The sequence below is a fragment of the Typopeltis vanoorti genome, chromosome 19 (assembly GCF_054136105.1).
Source record: "Typopeltis vanoorti isolate ZY-2024b chromosome 19, IOZ_Tvanoo_1.0, whole genome shotgun sequence".
Classification (NCBI taxonomy): Eukaryota; Metazoa; Arthropoda; class Arachnida; order Uropygi; family Thelyphonidae; genus Typopeltis; species Typopeltis vanoorti.
The window spans coordinates 91,631,363-91,658,279 of NC_143567.1; the positions used below are offsets into that span (position 1 = coordinate 91,631,363).

At 35.9% G+C, this 26,917-nt stretch overlaps 1 protein-coding gene across 4 annotated transcripts in view; it reads left to right on the forward strand.

Annotated features, from left to right (window-relative positions):
• The window catches only part of LOC150096338 (cell division cycle and apoptosis regulator protein 1-like), a 557,664-nt gene that overhangs the window by 507,479 nt on the left and 23,268 nt on the right, over positions 1 to 26,917 (forward strand). For 3 of the 4 annotated variants that reach the window (XM_090408838.1, XM_090408840.1, XM_090408839.1), the window contains exons 19-20: positions 4,547 to 4,707; positions 11,468 to 11,621. In XM_090408838.1, the coding sequence (XP_090264964.1) occupies positions 4,547 to 4,707; positions 11,468 to 11,621 (315 nt within the window). The remainder of the gene's footprint in view (positions 1 to 4,546; positions 4,708 to 11,467; positions 11,622 to 26,917) is intronic. The other variant, XM_090408841.1, reaches the window with a different exon arrangement.

A 26,917-nucleotide genomic window follows, 5' to 3' on the forward strand; every position in this document is an offset into this window, starting at 1 on the left:
ATGCTAAGCTAGTTCACTTACAAATTGAGAATGCTGAGGTTCTCTCCCTCATCTTTCTGTTACTTTTTTTTTCTTTCTATCCTTTAGTTTAAGATCTTTGCTCAGCTGCCCTAAAGCTTACAGCATTCACTTCATTACATTGATGACATATTTGCCATTTGACTTCATGCTTTCAATTATTATTATTATTATATGGGTGCCTCCATGGAGTCCGAAGACTCACTGCAGGAGACCCATCTATCCACTTAATCTGTCATACCTCTCCTTGAATCCATTAACAGACAAAGCACTTACAACTGACTCAGGCAACCCATTCCACTCATTCACAACTCTCCAATCAAAAAATCTAGTCTGCACACCCCTATTAACAACACCTTTATTCTACTTCCAGGGATGACCCTTTGTTCTGACCCCTCTAGCCAAGTGCTGAAAAATTTCCCATGCATCAATTCTATAAAACCCTTTAAGCAACTTATATATATAACATTTTCTCTTTTTCTCATATCAACCAACTTCTACAATCACACTCTCTCAATCTATCCTCATAGGGAACATTCCACAGGCCACTCCCCTGTCTTGGTCACTTGCCCCTGAATCCTTTCCACTGCTTCCTCATCCCCAAGAAACCCAGGGGACCAGACTTGAGCACAGTAGTCCAGATGTGGAGGTATCAATGCCTTATAAAGAGCAATAACAACTTCCTTATCTCTACATGTTAATATGTTCTTCAATAGCAGGTAATATTATGGGCTACCTTCACAACCTTAGCAATATGTTCTCTAAACTTTAATCTCTGTCAACCACTACTCCTAAATCTCTAGCTTCATCTATTTCCTGGAGTATAGTGCCATCAATATGATACACAGCTTGTAATTTGTTTTTCCCAAAATGCATAACTTGATATTTCTCCACATTAAACTGATATCCATTATATTTTGCCCATACTGACAGCATATTTCAATTGTCCATCGCCTTGATTAACTATTACTCTACCTAATTTCACATAATCAGCAAACAACTGAATATTTCCTTTCAAGTTATTTTCTATATCATTTATGTGTGCAAATTAAACAGCAATGGTACCAGCATTGAACCTTACAGCACACCACTAGTCACTTGTTTTTGCCTCAATTCTGCCACTCCAAATACCACTGTTTGATATCCGTCCGGCAGCCATCCTCTGATCCACTTAACCAGTGTCATGTATATCCATATTTGTTCTAATTTGTATAACAGAGTTCCATGCGGTATTCTGTCAAATGCTTTTGCAGAATCCAGCAAAATCATAGTGTAACATTTCCTTTATCCAACTCAGCTGTTACTCTATTATAAAACGTTAATAAAGTACTATGGCATGACTGACCCTTCACAAAGCCATGTTGATCCTCATACAGTATCATATTTTTATCTACACATAATTGAATTCTCTTTTTGACCAATTTTTCTAGTACTTTTACCACCACGCCTGAGATACCGATTGGTCTATAATTTGCTACTGCAGTCTTAGAACCTCCCTTATGCAAGGGAATTATTTCTCCCTCTTTCCATTCCCTTGGAATTGTACCAGAGCTTAGACTTAAATTAAAGAGCCTAGTCAAAGGCATTGCGAGTTCTCATGCACATTCTCGCAGATATCCCATCTAATCTCACAGCTGTATTTATTATTATTATTGTTACTGACACCTCTAGGGAGTCCAAAGATTCATTGAGGCAGGTCATCTACTCTACAGTTCTCTGTCTCCACCACTCAATCCACCATCTACACCAATGCCATCTACCGCCCACCACCAATACTAGTATTTTTCACAGACAATCACAAACATCCATGCCCATGCATGGATTTGAACCCACAGCCTTTGGACTGGAGAGCAGATACGCTAACCACTCGGCCAACCAGGCCAGATACACATTGAGATTCTGCAATATCCTAAGAACCTCCAACTCATCCACCTAAACCATTTAGATGCAGTCCATCAGCATTGTACAGATCCTTCATACAGATTCCATCAAACACAGACCACAGATCTACAAATCCTACATCATTCCTTCTGCACAATGTATGTATAGACTCACTGGCTATCAATGCCCTTTTCCTCCTCCTCAGTTCACCTCTCTCATTGCATCATAGGAGATTTACAATCTTCACCTCGCTCTTCAGTTTTGCCTTTTCTAACAACTCCTTTACATCTTCCCTCATAGAATACTTTTTGCCTCTCAAATCATTTGTACCAACCCAGACAATAATTTCCTTAGACTTACCTTTGTGCATCCAGATGGTGTGGCTAATATTGTCAATTTTTGCACCATGGAAACAGGATTTTGTAACACTTTCATTAAGTACTCCCCTGATCGTTCAGTCTCTGCACGTAATTTTCTCCTTAACTTGTTTTTCTTGTTTGTTCGATCGGTCTTTATTATTCCTTCAGACTGCCTACTCCTTTCTCTTTTCAGTCCCACTAATCTCTTGCTGCTTCTGCAATTTTTCAATTTTATACTTTGTTCTGTGAAGGATACATTCAAGTGTGCAATTTCTTTATTAATGGCCATTTCATTCTCCTCTGTTTCAACGGCCATACATTCAACATTAATAATATTTTCCATCTTACTGTAGGCACTGTCCGCTCTACTAATATTTGCTGCATTCTCATCACCTAACAAACACTCACTTTTGAAACACTTAATACATACTCTCTCCGGTTTCAATTTCCTTCCACATATCCTTTAATTTTCTCAACGAATACATTTCACACATACACACACACACACACTGCACTGAATAAAATCTCGCAAATTCAAATCACAGGCAATGTGGTCTTTGTATCCATTGTTCGTCCATGCATTGGTGCCATGCCGACAATATCATATTTAAACTAAAAAAAATGTGTTTACTTAGTTCAGCCACTTGTTTCCCAATTCATTTGATACATTTTTAACATTTTAAAACCAATGTTTCTCAATAAAATTTGTTTTTACGTCAAAATTATAATTTGTTTCCTAGATGCTTTAGTCAGAGGACTCCTGCATGATTCTTTGCTTTCACTATTTACAGAAAACCTCCCAGACAAATAGATACACAGTGGTATAAAATCATAAAAATTCTTACTCAATAAAGCTATCCTAATAACAAACTTTTGTTATTAAGATTTATAACATCAAACACCATGTTAATAATCGTTCTGAAATTAATCAGCTGGCTATTTCAGTCTATAACTATTCTTTATGTAAATGACATGAGAAGGGGGGGGGGGAGAATTAAAAATCTGCTTGCTATATAATGTGTATTCAAACTGATACATAAGTTTATTTCTTTCTTTCACTGAGTGCCATTAGAGGAATACTATAGTATTACAAATAAGTAGATTCAAATTGAATGTGACAGTTTGAAATTAACCATGGTTTGAGAAACAGTTATTTTAGGTTTGAACAGAAGTATGTGACTGTGACAGGCTCTTAAATTGCCTGGAGGATAACAATAAAATTTCAGATAAATCAAGTATTTATTTCTATATTATTGTTTTGCCATTGTGTTTTTTGCCTTTAATATAACATGCCATCTTGTTTTAATATAACTTGGTATCCTAAAAATGCTATAGAGACTTTGGCAAAATATTGGTAATAAATCATGTTTTCTAAATGGAGGATGTATACCTGGTTTATCAAATATCATTAAGTATTTATTTATTTATTTATGTGTGTGTGTTGTGTTTACTCTAAGCTTATAGTACATTCATACCATGGGTGGGATAAAGATTCTTTTCAATTAATTTTATATATTTTTTATTTATATTTTTCCTGGTTCAAAAGTCCTGCGCTAGAGACCAAACATGCAACTTTTTCGTGCCACTTCAAGCCTCCAATAAGCAGAGTGGTGATCTCCCACCAAGAGATGAAATTCATCTCCCATCTTAAGACAAGAGAGAAATTATTGAGGTTGGATCTTTTTTCCTGCCTAGTTATTTGCTGTATATCTTGTCTTCATCTGAGATCCTGATCTCAGGCACAGATAGCAGGATTTTCCTATGAATCAGTTCATATGAATATTTTCATATGAATTCATTCCTATGAATGAATGATTTTTCTATGAATTTATTTATTTTACACTCAAGAAAAATAAATAAACAGAACCAAGAACCATGCACTATGCATAGAAAAACTTATAGTGGGTCTTGTTACTTTTGCATTAATCATAAATTAATTAAAACAGCTGAGAACATATGATTAGATTTACTTCCAAGTTTGGATCCATTTCAGTTAGCTCAGGGTAGTACTTTTTTTTTATCCATTTACTTGGTGAATGGGAAAAGTGATATTTTGTTTTCTGCCATTTTTATACTTGACAAAAATGAGATTTCTGTAAAGCACAGAAAAAAAAATTGCTAAAAAATGAAAAATATGCAGCCTTAATTAAATTGAATACATTGGAAAAATTTGTAAAACAAAGTAATGTCCATTTTAAAAATACTAATAATAAATAATTTATAATGTAGCTATTTTAATATAGCTTATTATATCTCATATAATATAGCTTATATGTTACTTATTGCAGATAAAAGAAAGAAGAAGAGGAAGAAAATTCAGATGCATACAGTTGATCCACATTTGCTTCTCTCATTTGTATATTTTGACCAGACTCACTGTGGTTATCTATTGGATAAAGATATTGAGGAAATATTATTTACTGTTGGACTCCAGCTTTCTCGTGCTCAGGTATTTTTAGATTTGCTTTTTTAAAAAATTTCTGTTAGTCAGTTTTTGAAAGTGAGAATTGTAAACAGGTGTCTTGTATTACTGTGCAAATATAAACAAGAAAGTGGCTTAGATCAGAAAAAAAATAAAATAAAGATTTCATAGCCATCCTTTATTGCACACTTTGATATGACTTCAGGGGTTTTGTTTAATCTTAGGCTCAGTGTCATATATATTGCATTACAGTCTCTCTCTTTCTCTCTCACTGGAAATAGCTGTATGCACAAAAGTTTATATAGTACATGATTACACTATGGGTTAGACCAAGTGTCTAACCCATAGTGTAATCAGAGATAAACTTATAATACAGGACAAATATAGAATTTTTTCAAGCCACTTCATGTCTTCAGTAAGCAAAGCATTGGGGTCACATCAGGCGATGAAAATATCAACAACCAAAAGACCATCTCAAACATCCATATCACAGTGGAATTTGTATCACAGTGTATAGGCTGTAGATGTATTCAACATCGTCATCATCAAATTCCTGTTATGTGCCCTTCTGGTTGTTGTTTTTTTTTTGGGGGGGGGGTATACAGGATATTATGATAGTCTGACATAAAAAAGTTACATTACATTACTAACTTCTTGTCAAAAATTTCCTCCAAATTAATCTGTTGTGTCAAAATTCCAGTAATTCTCTTTTAAGGTACTTCTTACTATATCAATCCGCCTAGGTCTCTTGATCTTCCTCTGTGTCTTTTTCCATCCTAGCAAGAAACACTTGTTTTGGTAAACCTTTCTTCTCCCATTCTATTTAAGTGACCATACTACCTGAGGCTAACAATGTCAAGATTGTCACCAATGTCATCTGTTTACTCCTCTAATCTTTCTCAGAACTCTTGATCTTTGATCAAGTATTTTATTTCTAACCTAGTTCTCAGATCCATATATTAAAATTGTTTTGAACACGGAAAACTAATGTTCAAATCTATGCAAACATAGATTTGAACATTAGTTTGATGCAGTCTACTTGTCTAATTATTAACATTGGTTTGGTGCATTTCATTTGTCTGATTCATACATTTACTGTGTTGATCACTCATGAATATTAATTAACCTTTACTCACATAACATTTTAACTACACTATGATGATCTAAAATTCTGTATGCAAGATATTTAAGTACATTAAAAAAAACCACCTGCAGCTGCTAATGAAATATTTGGTATGCCTGTATATTTTCATAATGTATCCTTTTTATTTTTAGGAATCTATCCGATGTATCCTTTTTATTTTTAGGAATCTTATAGGTCTGTCATTCTTAATCATTTGCATGTACACCTTCAGGTCAGTTCACTTTGAATCATTCTATTTCCATATTATTTCCTATAAAAAAAAGGCCTAATTAGAGTACTGCATGTTTGTGGTAGATAATTTGAAAACAATGTAAACATATATATTATAATCATTTTCTACTCTTAATTCTACAAGAAGGTTCTACAAGAATTCTACAAGAAGGGTGCTTAAGGGTCAAAGCTGTATAACTGAGAGGAGACCTCCATATAGCCTTTAAAGGAATGCGGAGAACCGACTAGGGCTTCTGACCTAATGTCCAATCCTCACCTTCTTGTGGTGCACCCTGTTGGGTATCTACTTGGATACTGAACGAACGAGGATGGGCTGGCAATTTGGGATTTAGCCGACCAAATTGTATTCTTATTGGTTAAACCAAAATAAAAAAATGAGGTACAACATGACAAAATTTCATGCCGGCTGGGACATCGCCCGGGTAAACAAGGCCCCCGTTGTTTTCGCCAGGGAACCAGGGCGAACAGCAAAAAGTCAGCTACTGGAACAAATCTGAAAACACACCCCAACTCAACATCACCAGAGTTAAAGATCAGTACTATCATCATAAGAAGCCCGAATGGCAAAGAAATGGAGTTAGCTGAGGAATTAGATAAGTATCAGATCGACATAATAGGGGTGACTGAAACAAAAGAGACCAAAACAGGTGAGATCTTTCTGAGCAATAAAAACAAAATGTTATATTCAGGAAATGACAATCAAGGAAAAGAAGGAGTAGCCATAGTCTTCAACACAAAATACGAGGCTAATCTTCTTGAATGGCAGTCAGTCTCAAGTAGAGTAATGTGGGCAAATATGAGAATGGGGAACTGGACAATGAGAGTTATTTGTGCCTATGGTCCCACAGAAGGTTCTACTAAGGTAGAAGTGGAGGAATTTTTTGAGGCTTTAGAAAAAGCAACTGACACAATGAAAAAGGAAAAGTTGATCCTTGTTGGGGATCTAAATAACAGAGTATGAAATGATTGTGAGACATACAAAAATATTTTGGGAAAATTTGGAGAAAAGAGCAAAGCTAATAATAATGGCAAATATCTGTTGGATTTCTGCTCAGGACATGGACTGCTTATTACTAACACCATGTTCCAACATAAAAATGTGCACAAATTCACATGGAGAGAAGAGGCAAGGAATAAGAAGAGTCTCATTGACCATGTTATTGTTGATAAGGATGTTTTCTCTCTGGTGCAGGACACCAGAGTGTATAGAGGATTTGGAATTGGAAATGATCACTATTTAGTCTGGAGCAGGATAAAATTGAATTTCATATTGAAAAGAATGACATGTGAGAAAGTTTTAAAGCGAAAATTTAAGAACAAGAACCAAACCTTGGAGATTCAGTGGCAAGCGTTGAAGAAAACCCTAATTGATTCTGTCAGAGAGGCATGTGGTGAGGTTATCTGCAAGGATAGAAAAATCAGAACTCCATGGTGGACACGGGAAGTTAAAGAGACAGTGAAGGAAAAGAAGAAAGCATATCAAAAGTTTCTGTCAAATAAATCAGCTCGTGCTCTTAGAGAATACAGAGAGACAAATGTAAGAAAGCGAACCACTGTGTAAAATGAGCTAAACAAAAGTCATGGGAGGACTTTGGCAAAAACATAGAAAATAAATATGAAGAAGGTGTGACAAGATATGCTGGAGGTTGTTGAAGAAGCTTAGGAAAGAATGCTGTAAAAGGAGTTAGAGATGATAAAGGTGAGCCATAAACATCAACTTCTTATCCACCAACACTCCCAAATCCCTGGCGTCATCAATCTCCTGGAGTACGATTCCACCAATGTAATATATTGCTGCTAATCTTTTCACCCCAAAATGCATAACCTTACACTTTGCCACATTAAATTGACATCCATTTTCCTTAGCCCAGTCCTCCAAACTATCCAAATCATCTTGCAAAATTTTGACATCCTGTGCACTCACAATTGCTCTACCCAACTTTGCATCATCAGCGAACAAGTGAACACTTCCTCTCAGATCCTTTCCTATATCATTAATGAACAAATTGAAAAGTAGTGGTCCAAGAACAGAACCCTCAGGCACACCACTAGTCACAAGCTGTCTTTTGGACTCCACACCTGAATAAACCACTCTCTGGTATCTTTCCATCAACCACCCTCCTATCCATCTCACCAACCCTATATCCATCCCCATCTGCTCCAGTTTACTGATTAGAGTTCCATGTGGTACCCTTTTCAAAGGCCTTGGCAAGGTCCAGTAGAATCACTGTAAACTCATTAGCCCTATCCAGTTCAGCAGTCACTGTGTTATAAAACGTGAACAAGTTACTGAGGTATGATCTACCCTTCACAAAACCATGTTGTCCCCCAAATCTGTATCCCATTTTCATCTATCCAATCCTGTATTCTTCTCTTGACTAATTTCTCCAAGATCTTGACAATGATTCATGATATGCTAATTTGTCGTTAATTTACAACAGCAGTCTTGGAACCTCCTTTATGCAGTGGAACTATTTCCCTCTTTTTCCACCCCCTTGGGACTAACCCAGACCCGAGACTCAAATTAAACAAAATGGTCAAGGGTACTGACAATGCTTTAGCCCTTCACATACGACACGAGCTAGTATAACAGATGTATTGACATTGAGGTTTTACAATTGACTACTCACCTCCACTTTATTCACCACAATTCCCGTATAATCTATTGGTTCATTATTTCTGCAATGTCACCACCTGGATGATATATTCTTGTAAATCCTCAGATGCAATTACTAGGTCAAGCACTCTCTGACTCCTAGTATTTTCCATTACATGCTGTCGCAGATAGTTATCCCTTAATAACTGCATAAAATCGAATTCCTTCCTACCATGTGTCCTCTCCTCCTTCCACTCATTTCTTCTATTTGCTTATACATACTATCTCCACCATCTATTCCATCACCTGGTCTATAGCAGCACCCAACACTATATTTTGTTCTGCTAGTTTCAATCTCACACCAAATATCCTCAAATGTGCTCTTTTCTCTATCCTGCAGTTCCACTTCTATTCTCCTTAGCACATCTAAGGAGATCTTAGCACATCTAAGAAACTCGCTGTAGCACATCAGCTATTATCAATAACACTCCTCCCCCCATTTCATTTTCCCTGTCACTCCTGAACAAACCATACCCCACACATTCAATCCCATTAGCTGTGTTGTCTTCTGTCAGCCATGTTTCACTAATGCCAATAACCTGTGGTCTGGAAGTGTCAACCAAGGCCAATAATTTTTCCTTCTTGCTCCTAATACTTCTGGCATTAGTATACATCAATTGCAGAAGCCGTCTTCTGCAATTCATGTATGTCTCATTAGCTGTGTCATCTTCTGTCGGCCATGTTTCACTAATGCCAATAACCTGTGGTCTGGAAGTGTCAACCAAGGCCAATAATTTTTCCTTCTTGCTCCTAATACTTCTGGCTTAGTATACATGAATTGCAGAAGCCATCTTCTGCAATTCATGTATGTCCCATCCCTATTTTGATGCCTTATACTAACTATCCCATTTTGATTCGTGGTCTTTCCTACTCACTTGGGCATATTACACACATCACACACTCAACTGTCTCTCTAAAGTCTGCATATCTACTCCCCCCCCCTTAAGTTTCCCTGATTCTGCACATTCACTTCCACTACATTCAATAACACCTTTACAAGTCTCCGTACACCAAAACCATTCAAATGTAAACCATCCATTTTATATAAATCCTTTTGCCCATCGAACTCATTCCACACCACTCATCCTGCATAATTCACACATAAGGTCATTAGGAATTATGGCCCTCCTTCTATACTCTTCACTGTCATACCGCAGCAACAGACTCACCATCCTAACTCTCTCACTCTTCTCCTTTGCTACCTCAAGCAATTCTTTCACATCCTCACCCATAGCCATTTTGTTTCCTTTCAAATCATTTGTACCTGCTACCACTATCAATTCTTTCACCCGTTGCTTTTGCATGTTCAGGATTTCAGATCTTCACTTTACGACAAATAGTGGAGAAATCATGGGAATATAACAAAGGTCTGTATTTAAGTTTTTTTGATCTGGAAAAGGCATATGACAAGTTGCTAAGAGAGAAGCTATTCAATACGCCACAGTTATATGATGTCAATGGGGCATTATATCAAGCGAATACTTAGTCTTTATTTGAGTTGTAAGTCAGCAGTTAGAATTGAAGGAAGCATAGGAAAATGGTTTAATGTTAAATCTGGTGTGAGACAAGGATGTGCATTATCCCCTCTGTTATTCATTACCTATATGGATCACATTATGACGGAAAGTGGTATTAAACATGATATCAAAATTGGAGATATTAATGTCAGCTCTTTTCTTTATGCGGACGATGTTCTACCTCTAAATAAATCCGCTACAACTCTGCAAGATTCCCTGACTACATTGAATAACTGTTGTAATAGATATGGTATGAAGGTCAGCAATAAAAAGACAATGAAAATAGGGAGAATCGTTGAAAATGTCAACTGCGTTGTGAATGGAGACCCTGTGGAACAAGTAAAACATTTCAGCTACTTAGGCACGATTTTTAGTGAAGATGGGAAATTAAATATGAAAATAGACAACAGAATCAACAAAGCTGGTATGGTAGGAAGTCAATTGAATAAATTTATATGGAATAAGAGAGAAATTAGTCAGAACACTAAATTAGCTGTATACAAACAAAACAAAAGTGTTCAAACCAATTTTAACTTAAGAAGTAAAACAATTGACCAAAGACTAGAGACTGCAGATATGAGAGTCCTAAGAAAGATTAGAGGTGTGAACAGATGGCATCAATGGCAATATCATATTAAAAACGGGGATATTAGGAAAGAACTTGACATTGGCATCATCCAGGAATGCATTAGCAGAGCTAATCTCAGGTGATATGGTCACTTAAACAGAATGGGCGAGGAAAGATTAACAAAACAAGTGTTCTCTGCCAGGTTGTCTGGAAAACGACCCAGAGGAAGACCAAGATATAGGTGGATTGATACAGTACAGAGTGCCTTAGACGACAGAAATTAAGATCTGATAATGTTGGAGTCTTGACAAGTAACAGACTGATTTGGAGGAAAATTGTAGATAGGAAGTTAGTAATTATGTAAATTTTTCATGTGGTACTATCATATCCTGTACACCCTTTGAGGATACATGGCAGGAATTTGATGATGATGAGAAACACCCTGAGCTTTTTGCTGAGCTTGACATCTACTTGAAATTGGATGATCATGTATGTACATAAAACTGAGAGATAAACAACAATTTTAGGTTATGTAACCATCAACAGTTTGTTTTGAAAAATATTTGCATTTAGAATACTAGTATTATTTTGTAGAAGGCCTATATTAATAATGCATACATACATATATAATTATGTTAGAACTTTGTGAATTTCTAAATAAAATTTTGCAGGTACGTAAACTGGTACAAAAAGTAGTGAAAAAAGAAACACTTCACTATCGAAAGCTGACTGACAGGCCACATGGAGAAGCTGGTGATGGAAGCAAAAGTGGAAAATTAGCAGAGAGTGAAAGGAATAAAACAATTTTGGAGGACTTAGCTGCAGGTAAGGTATTATTATACAGTTAATTGTCACTATAATAAACCCACAGAGATAAAAGAAAAGTTGTTATAGTGAATTTCTCTTAGAATAGCATTGATGCTATCAGACTTTAAAATAGTTTGTTATATAGCAAGTCAGGTTACTGTAATAGTGTTTGGCATAGTAAGTGATTACTGTCATGTACATTACTTCCCATTTCCCCTTGTATGTTAATCTCAGTGACCTATAATGGCCAAGTAACTTGGCTTCTATGAAACCTCATTAATTCTCTGATAGCACAGTTAATCTTATCTGCATAGTATATTATAACTATCATTTGTGTGTTCTACTAGACAGTTTGAATATTTGTTTTGTAGGATGAAAAAGCCGAGTTTCTGGGAGGAAACTGCTACCTCCATATGAGACTGGCTAACTTACCTTCCACTGAAAAGCCCTGATAAAGGTTCTTCATTAAAAAGTTAACAATTTCCATGGCTTCTTTTTTATGTTGATCCCATACACGAGAGATTGGTTGATCAACCTATAGTACATTAGTACCATGTTTGGGTGGATTCTTGTATCCGTGTTTTGTTAAATTACTGGTGAAAACCATGTAAAAAATACTGCGTTTTGTGTTCTGCTCCAATCTGAAGAAGTACATAGTAGTGCCATAAGAATTAGAAACTAGTCATTAATATTAAAGTGCTTTACTCTTTACATGGTTTTTGCCAGTAATTTAACAAAAAAGGTTCCTCATACAGGATTTGAACCGCAGTCTTCACTAGCAAAGAGGCATCATCAAAATTGACTGAGCTATAGAGGCTTTATATATATATATATATACACTGTGTTGACAAAAGTATTTGGACTCGTTACATGACATGAAAATTTCAGATCTTACCACATGCAGATATTCAAGGAGTGCCTGCATAAGTCTGATAATAAAAGGTGGGATGTGCTACATATTTTGCACAGTACTTGATGTCAAGATGCCATGTTTAGCTGAACTGATAGACTTACATTGTGGGGTGGCAGTTGGCTGTCACATCAGTGGTCTTTCTGTCTGTGATATTGCTACCTGTCTCAGTACACCAAAATCCATCTTTGCTTATGTCATTCATAGATAGAAAGTTGATGGTGCTACCACAGCAGGAAAATGTCCTGGAAGGCCATTGACACTCACTAACCAAAATCGAACGAGTTCTGTCTCGGAATGTTCAAGCATCCTGCATGTCATCAGCAGCAGATCTCGCAGTCAACCTGGAAAATGCTGCAGGGACATTTATCAGCGCTAGACCTCTCCTCATAGAGTTGTATGCCTCAGGTTAACACAGCAAAACTGCTTCAAATAAGCCACACATTCTCCCCCCCCCCCCCCCCCATCAATGCCAAATGACATTTGGACTGGTATCTTTCACACTGTTCCTGGACTGTGAATGATTGGGAAAAGTTCTGTGAAGTAACGAATCACTCATTCCAAATGTTTCACTCTGATGGACATGTTTGGATCTGGAAATTACCTAGGGAACAGTTCTGGCAGGACTCCATCATTCCAACTGTCAAGTTTGGTGGAGGTTCAGTGTATGGAGGTATTTCAGTTGGATGGGGCTTGTTTCTTTGGTGGATGTACCCAAAACCGACATTTGATGGCTAATTGAACATCCTGGACAACTTCATGTTTGCAGGGACATTTATCAGCGCTAGACCTGTCCTCATAGAGTTGTATGCCTCAGGTTAACACAGCAAAACTGCTTCAAATAAGCCACACATTCTCCCCCCCCCCATCAATGCCAAATGACATTTGGACTGGTATCTTTCACACTGTTCCTGGACTGTGAATGACAACAGTGGCAGTCATCAGCATCAGCAATGGGGTTGAGCAAGAAATGGAAGAATATTCCTGTTGTGATGTATCTGAAATTGGTTGAAAGCATGTCCTGAAGTGTAGTTGCTGTCATTCAGGCCAAAGGCGGTTCCACTCAGTATAGAAATGTAATTAAAACCCATTTTTTTGACCACAACTAAGTGTCCAAATATTTCTGTCAACATGGTGTGTGTGTGTGTGTGTGTGTGTGTGTGTGTGTGTGTGTGTGTGTGTGTGTGTGTGTGTGTGTGTGTGTGTGTGTGTGTGTGCCCATCACCATCATCATCAAATTCCTGGCATATACTCTCAAGGGGCATACAGGATATTATGATAGTACTACATGAAGAACATTACTAACTTCCTATCAACAATTTTCCTCCAAATCAATCTGTTATCTGTCAAAACTCCAACATTATCAGATGTTATATTTCTGTCTTCTAAAGCAGTTTTTACTGTATCAGTCCATCTATATCTTGGTGTTCTTGTGGGTCTTTTTCCTTCCAACTTGGCAGAGAACATTTGTTTTGCTAATCTTCCTCTTCCATCTTGTTTAAGTGACCATACCACCTGAGATTAGCTCTGCTAACAGATTCCTGGATGCTAAGAATGTCAAGTTCTTTCCTAATAGCCATTGATGCCCTCTGTTCACTCCCCCTAATCTTTCTCAGAACTCTCACTTGGTTTTGATCGAGTTTTATATCTAACCAGCTCTCAAATCCATATGTTAAAACTAGTTTGAACATTGCCTTGCATACAGCTAGCTTAGCATTTAACTAATTTTTCTCTTATTCCATACAGATTTATTCAGCTGACTATATATGCTTTGCTAATTCTGCTGTCAATTTCATATTTAATTTGTCATCTTCACTAAAAATTGTGCCAAAATAACTGAAATATTTTAGATTTCTATTCAGAATTCAGTTGATGTTTTCACTGTTAGCCTATTTTCACTGCATTTGCCTTTTTTATTTCTGATTTCCATAGCAAATTTATCAGTGCCATAACTGGCACTGATAAGCACATGAAAAGCTAATTACAGCAGCGCCATAAATAGCTTTTTATGGGCCCTCTGCAAATTTTTTTAGATCCTCCTTTTTTGTTTTGGAAAAAATAAAATAAAAAAACAAATATGATAGAAATAGATCGGTTAATTTTTAACTTTAACCAAAAACGTTACAGAATCTACTCCATGGCAGCAAAATTTTAAATTTGGAAATGAGAATATAATACTGATTATTTTTTTGATATCCCATTTCAGATCTCCTTCATCCTGGGCCCTGCCTGTGCACCTGCTTAGTTAAGGCACTGAAAGCAGCTATTTAGTATAGTTAGAGAATCCTGCAGATTTGCACTGGATTTATTTAGAAGTATAATATCATCTGCATAAAGTAAAGAGTTGCGATTAACATCTCTAATTTTGATGTCAGGTTTAATACCACTTTCCTTCATAATGTGATCCATATACAGGATAAATTACAGTGGAGATAATGTACCTTAGTCTCATACCAGATTTAACACCAAACCATCTTTCTGTACCTCCTTCAATTCTAACTGCTGACTTACATTTCAAATATAGACTAAGTACTGCTTGATATAATGTCCCATTTACACCATGTAACTCTAGCATTTTAACAGCTTTTCTTTTCATACCTTGTCATATGGCTTTTCCAGATCTATGAAATTTAAACACAGATGCTTGTTATATTCTCATAACTTTTCCACTATGTGTCTTAAAGCAAAAATATCATCTTGACAAACTCTACTATGCCTAAATCCAGCTTTTCTTCTTCAAGCTTTCCTTCCACAATTTTTCTTAGCTGTTTCTCAAGTATACTTGCATAAATCTTACCAGGAATACTCAGAAGGGAAATTCCTCTCTAATTCTCATATTCAGTTTTCTTACCCTTTTTGCAGGTGGGTGCTATGAGCACTATATTCCATCATCACCATCAAATTCCTGATATCTTCCCACAAGGAGTGTACAGGATATTATGATACTACTGCAAGAAAATGTTACATCATGACTAACTTCAATCAATCATTTTGTTCAAATTAATCTGTTTTCTGTCAAAACTCCATCTTTAGCTGATCTCATCTGTCTTCAAAGGCACTTTTTATTGTATCAGTCCACCTACATCTTGTTTTCCTCAGGGTATTTTTCTTGGTAACCTGGCAGTGAACACTTGTTTTGCTAATCTTTCTTCTCCCATTCTGTTTAAGTGACCATATCATCTGAGATTAACTCTGCTAACACATTCTTGAGTGCTAACAATGGCAGGTTCGTTACCTAATATCCTCATTTTTTATTTGATACTGACACTGATGCCATCTATTCACTCCCTTAATATTTTTCAGAATTTTCATATCTGTAGTCTCCAGTCTTTGATCAAATGTTTTATTTCTAACCCAACTCTACTAATCCTGTAGTCTATTTCCATATTTAATATGCCATCTTCACTAAAAATTGTGCCTAAATAGCCATCTATTCACTCCCTTAATATTTTTCAGAATTTTCATATCTGTAGTCTCCAGTCTTTGATCAAATGTTTTATTTCTAACCCAACTCTACTAATTCTGTAGTCTATTTCCATATTTAATATGCCATCTTCACTAAAAATTGTACCTAAATAGCCATCTATTCACTCCCTTAATATTTTTCAGAATTTTCATATCTGTAGTCTCCAGTCTTTGATCAAATGTTTTATTTCTAACCCAACTCTACTAATTCTGTAGTCTATTTCCATATTTAATATGCCATCTTCACTTAAAATTGTGCCTAAATAGCTGAAATGTTTTACTTGTTCTTTAGGTTTTCCATTTAGAATACAGTTGAATACTTCTGCCTATTTTCATTATTTTAATTGTTGATTTTCATATGAAATTTATTACAGCAGTTATTCAGTTAAGTCAGGGAATCTTGCATACTTGTACTGGATTCATTTAGAAGTATAATATCATCTGCATAAAGTAAACAGCTAAGATCAACAGCACCAATTTTGATATCAGGTTTAATACAATTTTGCTTCATAAATCCATTTAGATAATAAAGAACAGTGAAATATGTACCCTTGTCACACACCTGTTTAACCTCAAACCATCTTCCTGTACTTCCTTCAATTCTGAATGCTGACTTTCAGTTCAAATGTAAGTCAGCATATATGTCAAATGTAAGTTCGAGTATGTATTTCTCGATATAATGTCCCATTCTTCTACAAAACTTAAATACAGATCCTTGTTATATTTCCAAGATTTCTCAACATTTGGCTTGAATCCAGCTTGTTTTTCACCAAGTATCCCTTAAATAATTCTTCTTAGCCATTTCTCAAGTATACTTGCACAACTCTCACCTGTGCTGATAGATGTCCCTGCAGCATTTTCCAGGTTAACTGCGAGATCTGCTGCGTATGACATGCAGGATGCTTGAACATTCCGAGACAGGGCTCGTTCGATTTTGGCCAGTGAGTGTCAATGGCCTTCCGGGACATTTTCCTGCTGTGGTAGCACCATCAACTTTCTATCTATGAATGACATAAGCAAAGATGGATTTTGGTGTACTGAGACAGGTAGCAATATCACAGACAGAAAGACCACTGATGTGACAGCTAACTACCACCCCACAATGTAAGTCTATCAGTTCAGCTAAACATGGCATCTTGACATCAAGTACTGTGCAAAATATGTAGCACATCCCACCTTTTATTATCAGACTTATGCAGGCACTCCTTGAATATCTGCATGTGGTAAGATCTGAAATTTTCATGTCATGTAACGAGTCCAAATACTTTTGTCAACACAGTGTATATATATATATATAAAGCCTCTATAGCTCAGTCAATTTTGATGATGCCTCTTTGCTAGTGAAGACTGCGGTTCAAATCCTGTTTAGGACATGAGGAACCTTTTTTGTTAAATTACTGGCAAAAACAAAAAAGAACTATGGGATGTTTCTGGTGATAGTTATGCAGGTATACTTGAGAAATGGCTAAGAAGAATTATTTCAGAGATACTTGGTGAAAAACAAGCTGGATTCAAGCCAAATGTTGAGAAATCTTGGAAATATAATGAGGATCTGTATTTAAGTTTTGTAGATCTAGAAAAGACATATGACAAGCTGCCAAGAGCAAAGCTCTTCAAAACACTGCAGTTATGTGGTGTAGATGGGAATGGGACATTATATCGAGAAATACATACTCGAACTTGCATTTGCCATACATGTTGATTGTATGTCAAATGTGATGATGTATGTCTCTAGATGATTGGGGTAGAGTTCTATAGAGACTTTCTGACCAGGCCTTCTGAATTATGCAGTGTTGCCACTTTAAAACATTTATACCTCCATATTTGAGCATTTCTGATTGAATATCATCTACTCCATCTGCCTTTCTACAGTTAAGGTTTTTGTTTTTTGATGGGTTTTTCTTCTTCTTCCTTTCCAGGCTTATAGGCCAAGTGGCCTGTTCCAAACTCAATTCCATCTTTTTAAGGGTCTTCCTCTGCATCGAGTATCTTTTGGCTGGTAATTTAGAATTTGTTTAGGTATTCTGCTTCTATTCATTCTTAGTATGTGTTCTTTCCATTTTTCTCTATAGCAAATAACTCCCTAACCTCCCTAAATGTTTCATTTAGGGAGGTTGTAATTCCAAGTTTTTTTCTGATTTCGCTGCTTTTCATTTTTGTCCATTATTGTGACTTTTTCAGTTCTGCGCAGAAATTTCATTTCGGATGATTCAATTCTTCTTTCATCCACTTTTTTTTATTCCATATCTCACTGCAATAAAGTAAAGTTGGTTTAGCTACTGTATTGTAGATTCTTATTCGTGTGTGTTTTTGTACATAATTGGGTTTAAAAATTTTATTTATAATGCCTGTTACTTTTAAAAAGTTTGATATCTTTGGTTCTATATCAGCTTCATTTTCATATGACATTGTGCAACCTAAATATTTGAATGTATTTACTTGCTCTATTATTTTGTTGTTTATTACTATTTTGCTTCTTATTGGATTAGCACCTTTGAAGGCCATGATTTTTGTTTTGTCGGTTGATATTTCGTACCATATGTTTTTATCAGATTATTTAGACTCCATAATGATTTTTGTAGTTCATCTTCATTATTTCCAAGGATTATTTGGTCATCAGCAAAAAGAAGAGTAGCTAATCTGGTGTTACAATTTATCTTAAATCCTCCTTCATTAGTTATCTTCCATTCTTTTATGATTTTATCTATGTATATATTAAATAAAATTGGTGAGAGAGGGCAACCCTGATGTACTCCTTGATTTATTGGTTTCCAGCTTGATGTTGAATTATTGTTCTGTTACACCCTGATATCTTAAGAATATAGAATTCTCAGCTATCATGGTGTAACATGAAGAACAAATATTGAAGATAAAATAAATTAAAAACCCTGCATAAAAGATAATAGTTGAATTAATTAAAAGAAAAAGAAAGATTCTTGCATCCAATAAAACATATAAAAAATAAAGGTGTTTGTTAAACTAACTAACAAAAGAAAGAATATATTAATATTGTGATATGATTTAAAAGAGAAAATTTAACTAAATAAGACAGAAAAGGATTAGTCACAAGAGATGGTATGTGAGATGCTAGAGATTAAGTTATTAAGTAAGTTCATAGAAAAATTTTGGAAAAGGGATTAAATTAGAGGCTAGCACAAGAAAAACAACAGAAAATCGCTTAGGGTCAATTCCCGGATTGAGACATCGTTATGGGCTCGCTGATCAAAGGACGTTTGGCAGAAAAACGCCACCCTAATTGGTTGGTGAAGTAAAAACAAGTAGGGGGCGGAGAAAAGAAGTTAGAAAAAGTGCCGTTAGGAGAACAGGTATAAAAGGGTTGGAAACCCCCCCCCCCACGAGGCTTTTTTGGTTTTGGTTTTGATTCTGTTCCAGGAGAGTCCTTCGCGAGCACTTTCGTAGGAATTTCACAGTATTTTCCTGAGTGGCGAGATAGGGATTATATCTCCACGTCACAACACGGAAACAAAAGTGAGTGGAATTTCGGTTCCGTATTTCCTATGGGAGAAGCGAAGAATGCCATAAAGTCGAGGAAAAGAAAGCATATTCTTTGTGTTCCAACTTCAGTGACAACTACGAAAAATGGAGAGAATGTAAAGAAATAGATGTCCACGTGGCGAGTTGCACAGCCGATATATAGATGATTCAAAGTGTGTTCGGAGTTACGAAAAGTTAAGCCAGCGTAAGCCTAGTTCAATTCCAAAAAGAACGTAGAAGAAGCAGATTGTCGGAGAGGTTACACCAAGCTAGTTCAATCAGAAGATGGTAAAGGCCCATATGAAAAACCCAAGAAAGAAAGGTACTGTAACATATATCTAATGTTAACTAAAATTTGTCTGTGATAAGTATCATTATTCTAATACGGAACTGTTGAAGTGACCAAGGAAAATTTATACTAGGACTTTAGTATCTGACAGAATATATTAAAAGTAAGCTGGCTAGTGTTAATGTTATGTGAAAAATTAAGTGTCCTGAGAATTTTGCATGTCTGTTGTAATGTATTGGAAAGTTAAAATGTCATAGTTGTGTGTTAGTGCAGAAAAAAGGTTTAGTTAATCTACTTAAGTTTGAATAGTTAAATAGTGTGGATTAATCTTATTTGTCCATGTCAAATGAATTTACGTGTTGAATTGTTATGGCGGCATGATCGTAATACTAGTTATATGTTAGTGCAGTAAATGGTTTAGTTAATCTGCTTAAGTTTGAATAGTTAAATAGTGTGAATTAATCTTATTTGTCCATGTCAAGTGAATTTATGTGTTGAATTGTTATGACGGCATGATCGTAATACCCATTATAGGATCATAGCCTAATTACTTGTATTAAGCTAATGTTAGTTTGTAAGTATTTAGTTTAGCATTAAATTGAGTAATCACAAAAAATTGAATTGTACCATGTTAAGGAATTTAATAAACCTTTGTTCAATGATGATAAAAGAGTTGTCTGAAATTGCTGTCCAATGCACCACTTGAAAAATTACGAACCTAATCACGCGGGAAATTAATGTTAAGAAACGAGATAAAGTGTCACGACTGCAACATTGTTTCACTTTCAGACATATTTGAGTTCTTTCTCCTTGTTTTTGTATATAATATCTTAAACTAAATATCCCAAAAGGCGCAGTATAAATACAAATATTAGGGGTACTAAGGGGAGAAATAACCTAAGTATTAGTAAAAATTTGGTGATATCTTGTGCGTAGATAATAGAAGAACATTGATAAGCGGGAATTGTTAGATAGAATAAAAATCGTAAAATGGGACACAACAGTACTTCACAGATATTTTATTATCTTGATATATGTTATATAAGGCTCTAAAGAGTTGGTTTGGTATTCCATATTCTTCTAGGATTTCCCATAGTTTTTCTCTGATAATTTTATCAAATGCTTTGGTGTAATCTATAAAAGCTATGTGTGTTTCTATGTTCATTTCTCTGTGTTTTTCAATTAATAATTTTAACGTAAATGCAGAGTCTATGCAAAACCTGCCTTTTCTGAATCCATTTTGTTCTTCTATTAATTTTGGGTCTACTATACGTTTAAGTTTATATACTAAGATTTTTGCATATACTTTATAACAGGTAGGTACTAAGTAAGCTGATTCCACGATAATTGTTACAATCAGATTTGTGTCCTTTTTTGTAGAATGGGAATAACTATTGCTTTGGTCCAATCTTGTGGGCATTTTCCTTCTTTCCAGATCATATTATAAAAGTTAAGTAACCTGAGTGAGAATTCAAGTCCTGCATATTTGATAAGTTCCAAGTTTATATTGTCTTCTCCTGGAGCCTTTCCTGTTTTGCTTTGGGTTAATGCTTTGGGTTTTTTCTGCTTCAAATATGAATACGTATTCTTGATTGCATTACTGTTGAGTGTTTTTTACCACCATGCTTTTCATTTTTCAATCTTTCAAAGTAATTACTTCATACATCTAGAATATCTTCAGTTTTCATATCACCTTTATGATATCTGATTCCTTTAGCAGTACTCTTTCCTCCATTTTCAAGCTTTCAATAGACTATTGAATATTTTGCCACCTTCCTGATATGTATTTTCTGTGTTCTTACCAAAGTCTTCCCATGACTTTTGTTTAGCTCATTTTACATAATGCTTTGCTCTCTTACAATTTTCTCTGCATTCTCTAAGAGCACAAGCTGATTTTCTTGCCAGTAATTTTCGATATGCTTTCTTCTTTTCCTTGACTGCCTCTTTAATTTCCTGAGATCACCTTGGAGTTCTGATTTTTCTAACCTTACAAACAACCCCCACGAAATGCCTCTCTGGCTGAATCAATCAATATTTCCTTCAGGGCTTGCCACTGAATCTCCAAGGTTTGGTTCTTGTTTTCAAACTCTTTCATTTTTTCTTGATGTTTGTGTATTTGAATCCACAGTTTACCTCTAAAAGCTGCTCAACTTTGATTTGTTAAAACTTGCTTACACACTCTTCATTTCAATAGGAAATTCAGTTTTATCCAGGTCAGCACTAAATGGTGATATCTTACAATTTTAAATCCTTTGTATACTCTTATGTTCTAAACCAATGGAAAAACATTGCTGTCAACAATAACATAGTCAATGAGATTTTTCTTATGTCTTGCATCTTCTCTCCATGTGAATTTGTGCACATTTTTATGTTGAACACGGTGTTATTAATAACTAGTCCATGTTCTGAACAGAAATCCAGCAGGTACTTACTATTATTATTAGCTTTGCTGTTTTCTCCAAATTTTCCCGAAACATTTCTGCATGTTTGGTAATCATTTCTTACTCTGTTGTTTAGATCTTCAACAAGAACCAACTTTTCCTTTATTCATTGTATCAGCTGCCTTCTCTCATGCCTTGAAAAATTCCTCCATTTCTTTCATAGTAGAACCTTCTGTGACCATAGGCACAAATAAGTCTTGTTGTACAGTTCTCCCATTCTGATATTTGCCCACATCACTCTACTTGATAATGCCTATCATTCAAGATGATTATCCTCATTTTTGGTTTTGAGTATTATAGATAATATTTCCTTTTCTGATTGTTATTACCTGAACATAACATCTTGTATTTGTTGTTTAGAAAGATCTCTTACCTACTTTTGTCTTCTTTGTTTTGTTAACACCTACTATTGTTGATATGGTGCTTATCCAATTCTTCTGCTAGTTCCATTTCTTTTCCATTGATGCTTCTTATTGTTGATAGTGCCAATCTTAAATTCTGCTAATGTTGAGTTAGGATTTGTTCCAGCAGCTGACTTTTGCTCTTCACCCTATTTCCATGGCAAAAACAAGAGGTACCTTGTTTAACTGGGCTACACTTTGGCTGGCATGAAATTCTGTCATCATTATTATTATTATTATGTGATACCCGTGATACCGGGCCTAGAGTGGCATTTGAGGGGCGGCGGAAATTTCCGGGCTCTCGTTTTTGTAATTATATTTATATTACACATTTACGATATAAATAGGTTATACATGTAAATCAACATGTTCATTAAATATGGGGGGGGGCACTTTCTAAGGGTCTAGGGGCAGGAAATACTTAAATACACCACTGGAGGGCTCCCACTCCACAACTCTGTCTCCACTCAATCCACCAACTACAACAAACTGCAACTACACCAACGTCACCTGCCGCCCATCATCACCACTAGTAGAGCCATGCCCACAGCAGGATTCGAACTCGGAGCCTTTTGGCTGGAGAGCAGGTACGCTAACCACTACCATCATTTTGCATTATGGTTTAAGCCAATAAGAATACAGTTTAGTTGGCTAAATCTCAAATTTGAAGCCTAACCTTGTTCTTTCAGTATCCAGGTAGATACCTAATATGTTACACCATGAGAAGATGAGGATTCTAAAGCCCTAGTCGGTTCTGTGCTTTCCTTAAAAAGCTCAGTGAAAGTCTCCCCGTTATCCAGTTTTGACCATTAAGCACTTCTGTTTTCTCTTATTGTAATTTTTAAAGATAAGATTCATTCCCCTCTCCCCAGTACCCTTGTGTCCAACTGAAGACTAATTTGCATAGTTCACATAATTCACATATCTAATCAAAAAAGGGCTATACTTATCAAATTTAGTACACAGCTTCCTTTTATTGTAAATTAAAGCAAAAAGTTTAGTTGACTCATCTTAAAATGTATACTCAGAGTTTAATTTTTTATTAAACTGGTAAAAACTATGTGCTCTTATTAAGCTATAAGCTGTTATCTTCCTGATAAATAACTATATGTTTGATTATCTAGTTTTAATGCAGAACATAATACATTTTAGAGAGTAATTTCAACAAAATTATTAGCATCAGAGATCTCTATATTCTCAACTTTTAGTTTTCAAGCCAATCAACATAAACACTAAGCACTGTTATCTGCTCTTGTAAAGAAGACTTGGGGATCTTCTTTGGGGAACATCTATTGACACGATCATGCAAGTATATTAAATGCCGCTATTGTGCTAGGTAGATTAAATTAAAGAAATATGGTCTGTGTTCACCAAATAAACATTTTTGGGTGTGCATTGTGACATCATTTACTAGAAAATTTAGTTCACTATCAGGAATTGTTAGAATTTTGTTTGGAAAAGTGAGATTAAACTATTATTTGTGACACCTCCAAGGAGTCCGTAGACTCATCGCAGGAGGACACCTACAACTCTCCATCTTCACTACTACACCGAACCTCTACTACTAATCATCTACATCAACGCCATCCACTGCCCACCACTACCACTAGTATTTTTTGTCTGTAAATTGCGTGTGTTCTGAAGGGCCGATTTGTCTGTATTGAGGATGAAAAACCTGAGTTTCCAGGAGAAAAAACCCTGCTGCCTCCATATGAGATTGGCTAACTCACCTTCAATTGAAAAAGTCCATATAAAGATTCCTCCCATCACGACGAGAATCGAACTTACGCCTTTTCCTAATCGAGGGGCGCAAAATATAATTGAGTTCTATGGAATGTGTGCCAGGACTTTTTTCATAGTTTGTTGTAGCTTGTCATTTCATTATAGTTGTGTTTGCTATAGAATCACTTAAGGATCAAAGGCAAAAAACTTGGAGGAGACCTCCACATTGCCTTTTTGGAATGCAGAGAACTGACTGGGGGCTTCTGCCTCAATCTCCGGTCCTCACCTACATGATGCACCTCATTAATAGGTACCTACTGGGTACTAAATGAACGAGGACGGACTGGCAATTTGGAATTTAGCTCACCAAATTGTACTCTCTGTTGGCTTACACAAATGCATATGATGATACAGCATGATAAAAGCTCATGCCAGCTGTAGCGTCATCCAGTTAAAGAAGATCCTGGCTGTTTTTGTCAGGGAACCAGGATGAGCAGTGAAAACTCAGCTCATAGAAAAAACTTTAACTCAACATCTAGAAGAAGAAGAAACCCATCAGATGAATGGAAAATAGGAACCATCAATATAAGAAATATTAATGGAAAGAAAATCAAACTTACAAAAGAATTGGAAAAGTATCACGTGGACATAATTGGCATTACTGAGACAAAGAAGACAAAAACAGGTGAGATCTTACTAAATAATAAGTATAGGATTCCTTGATGATTATTTTCAAGCAATAATCATCAAGGAAAGGAAGGAACAGCAATACCATTAAACACCAAACATGAAGATGAACTTCTTGATTGGAAGGCAGTTTCAAGTAGAGTTTTGTGAGAAACTTCAAAATGGAGACAATAAAACTTATTTGTGTCTATTGTCCTACAGATGTTTCTTCTAAGGAACAATTGGAAGAATTTTTTGAGTCATTAGAACAGGCAGCTAACATAAAGAAAACAGAAAAAGTAGTTGTTGTTGGAGATCTAAGCAGTGGGGGGTAGGAGATGGATCCCACCACTCACACCTTCAAATTAAAAAATTAGAATAATCGAAAAAATTGTGTTGAATGATTTGCAATTCTAATTTATTGCATAGAAAATAATTATTACCAAATCTGAATTAGCATAATCTAAATCGACGTACTTTGTAGATTATATAACCACATAAACACATAAAGTAATATAAATTATAAGAAATTCTTGTAGATAAGCTTATACATTGGTAAGACATACTTCTAATTTTTTAGGAAATGACATCCAATGAATAAGCTTATCTACAAGAATTACAATCATCCACGGAGATTCCATCGCACACCAAAGGCTCTCTGCATATACCGATGCACTAGCTTCGCTCTTCTACGGGAGAGATTGCAGTCACCCATGTCCTCTTGACCAACACCAATGAAGCTGTTTGTGCGAAAAAGTAGAGCTTGGGCGATTCTTTCCGACATCTCAAATGCTTCAGCAGAAAAAGAATTTCAAAGAATAATGTCGGTACATCAAAAAATTTGAAAGTTTAAAAAAGAACTCAGCTTCAAAACCTCAACTACCTTTCAACATGGTAATAAACCTATTATCCTTTAGCCTGAAGCAATCAGCATACTTGCACATGGCGACAACTTCACTGTAGCACCTAAAAAGATCCCTGCAGAAGAAATAATGATACAGGTAGAACGAGGTATCCACAGCCTTCCCACCCATGTTGCCAACAATATCAGATCGGATGTAATAGCCAGTGTTCTTACTCAAGCCAAACCACCAAAAAGCAAACTATTGAAAGAAGAATTCAAAGCTCTGCAGGAAATGAAAAACAACAGAAAAATAGTAATTACTAAAGCAGATAAGGGAAATGCCACAGTGGTTCTATACCAATCTGATTACACAGGTAAGCTTGCCTCTTTATTTTTACATCGGTCTACTTACCTCCCTATAGAATATGATCCTGCCAGCACCCAAATCAGACCACTCCATAGACTCTTTAAGAAAGTTATCGCTTTGCTTGTGGAAGTGACTAACAGACTAAAACCTTTTAACTCCAGACCCCCCCCCCCCCCCCCAGATGTATGGACTACCAAAAATCCATAAGCAAAATGTACCATTACGTTCCATTGTGGATGCCATTGATTCCCCCCACCACCACCACACACACACACACACACACACAAATAAATTAGTTAAACATTTAGCCAAAGTGCTCACACAATATACTGGCACCACACCTTCACACATAAAAAAACTCAGCCCACTATAAAGCTAGTATAGAAAATCTCTCACTCCAACACACACACACACACTGACATAATGGTCAGTTTTGATGTCTCCTCCTTATTTGGGTGGCCAAGTGGTTATCGTATCCGCTGTCCAGCCAAAAGGCTACGGGTTCGAATCCCGCCATGGTAATGGATTCTGTGAAAATACTAGTGGTGGGCGGTAGATGGCATTGGTGGTGGATTGCATGGTGGAGACAGAGAGTTGTAGAGTAAGCCTTCTGTCGATGAGTCTTTGGACTCCCTGGAGGTGTCACGTAATAATAATAATAATAATAATAAAGAGATTGAAATAAATTAGGATGTCAGACAAGGATGTATCTTA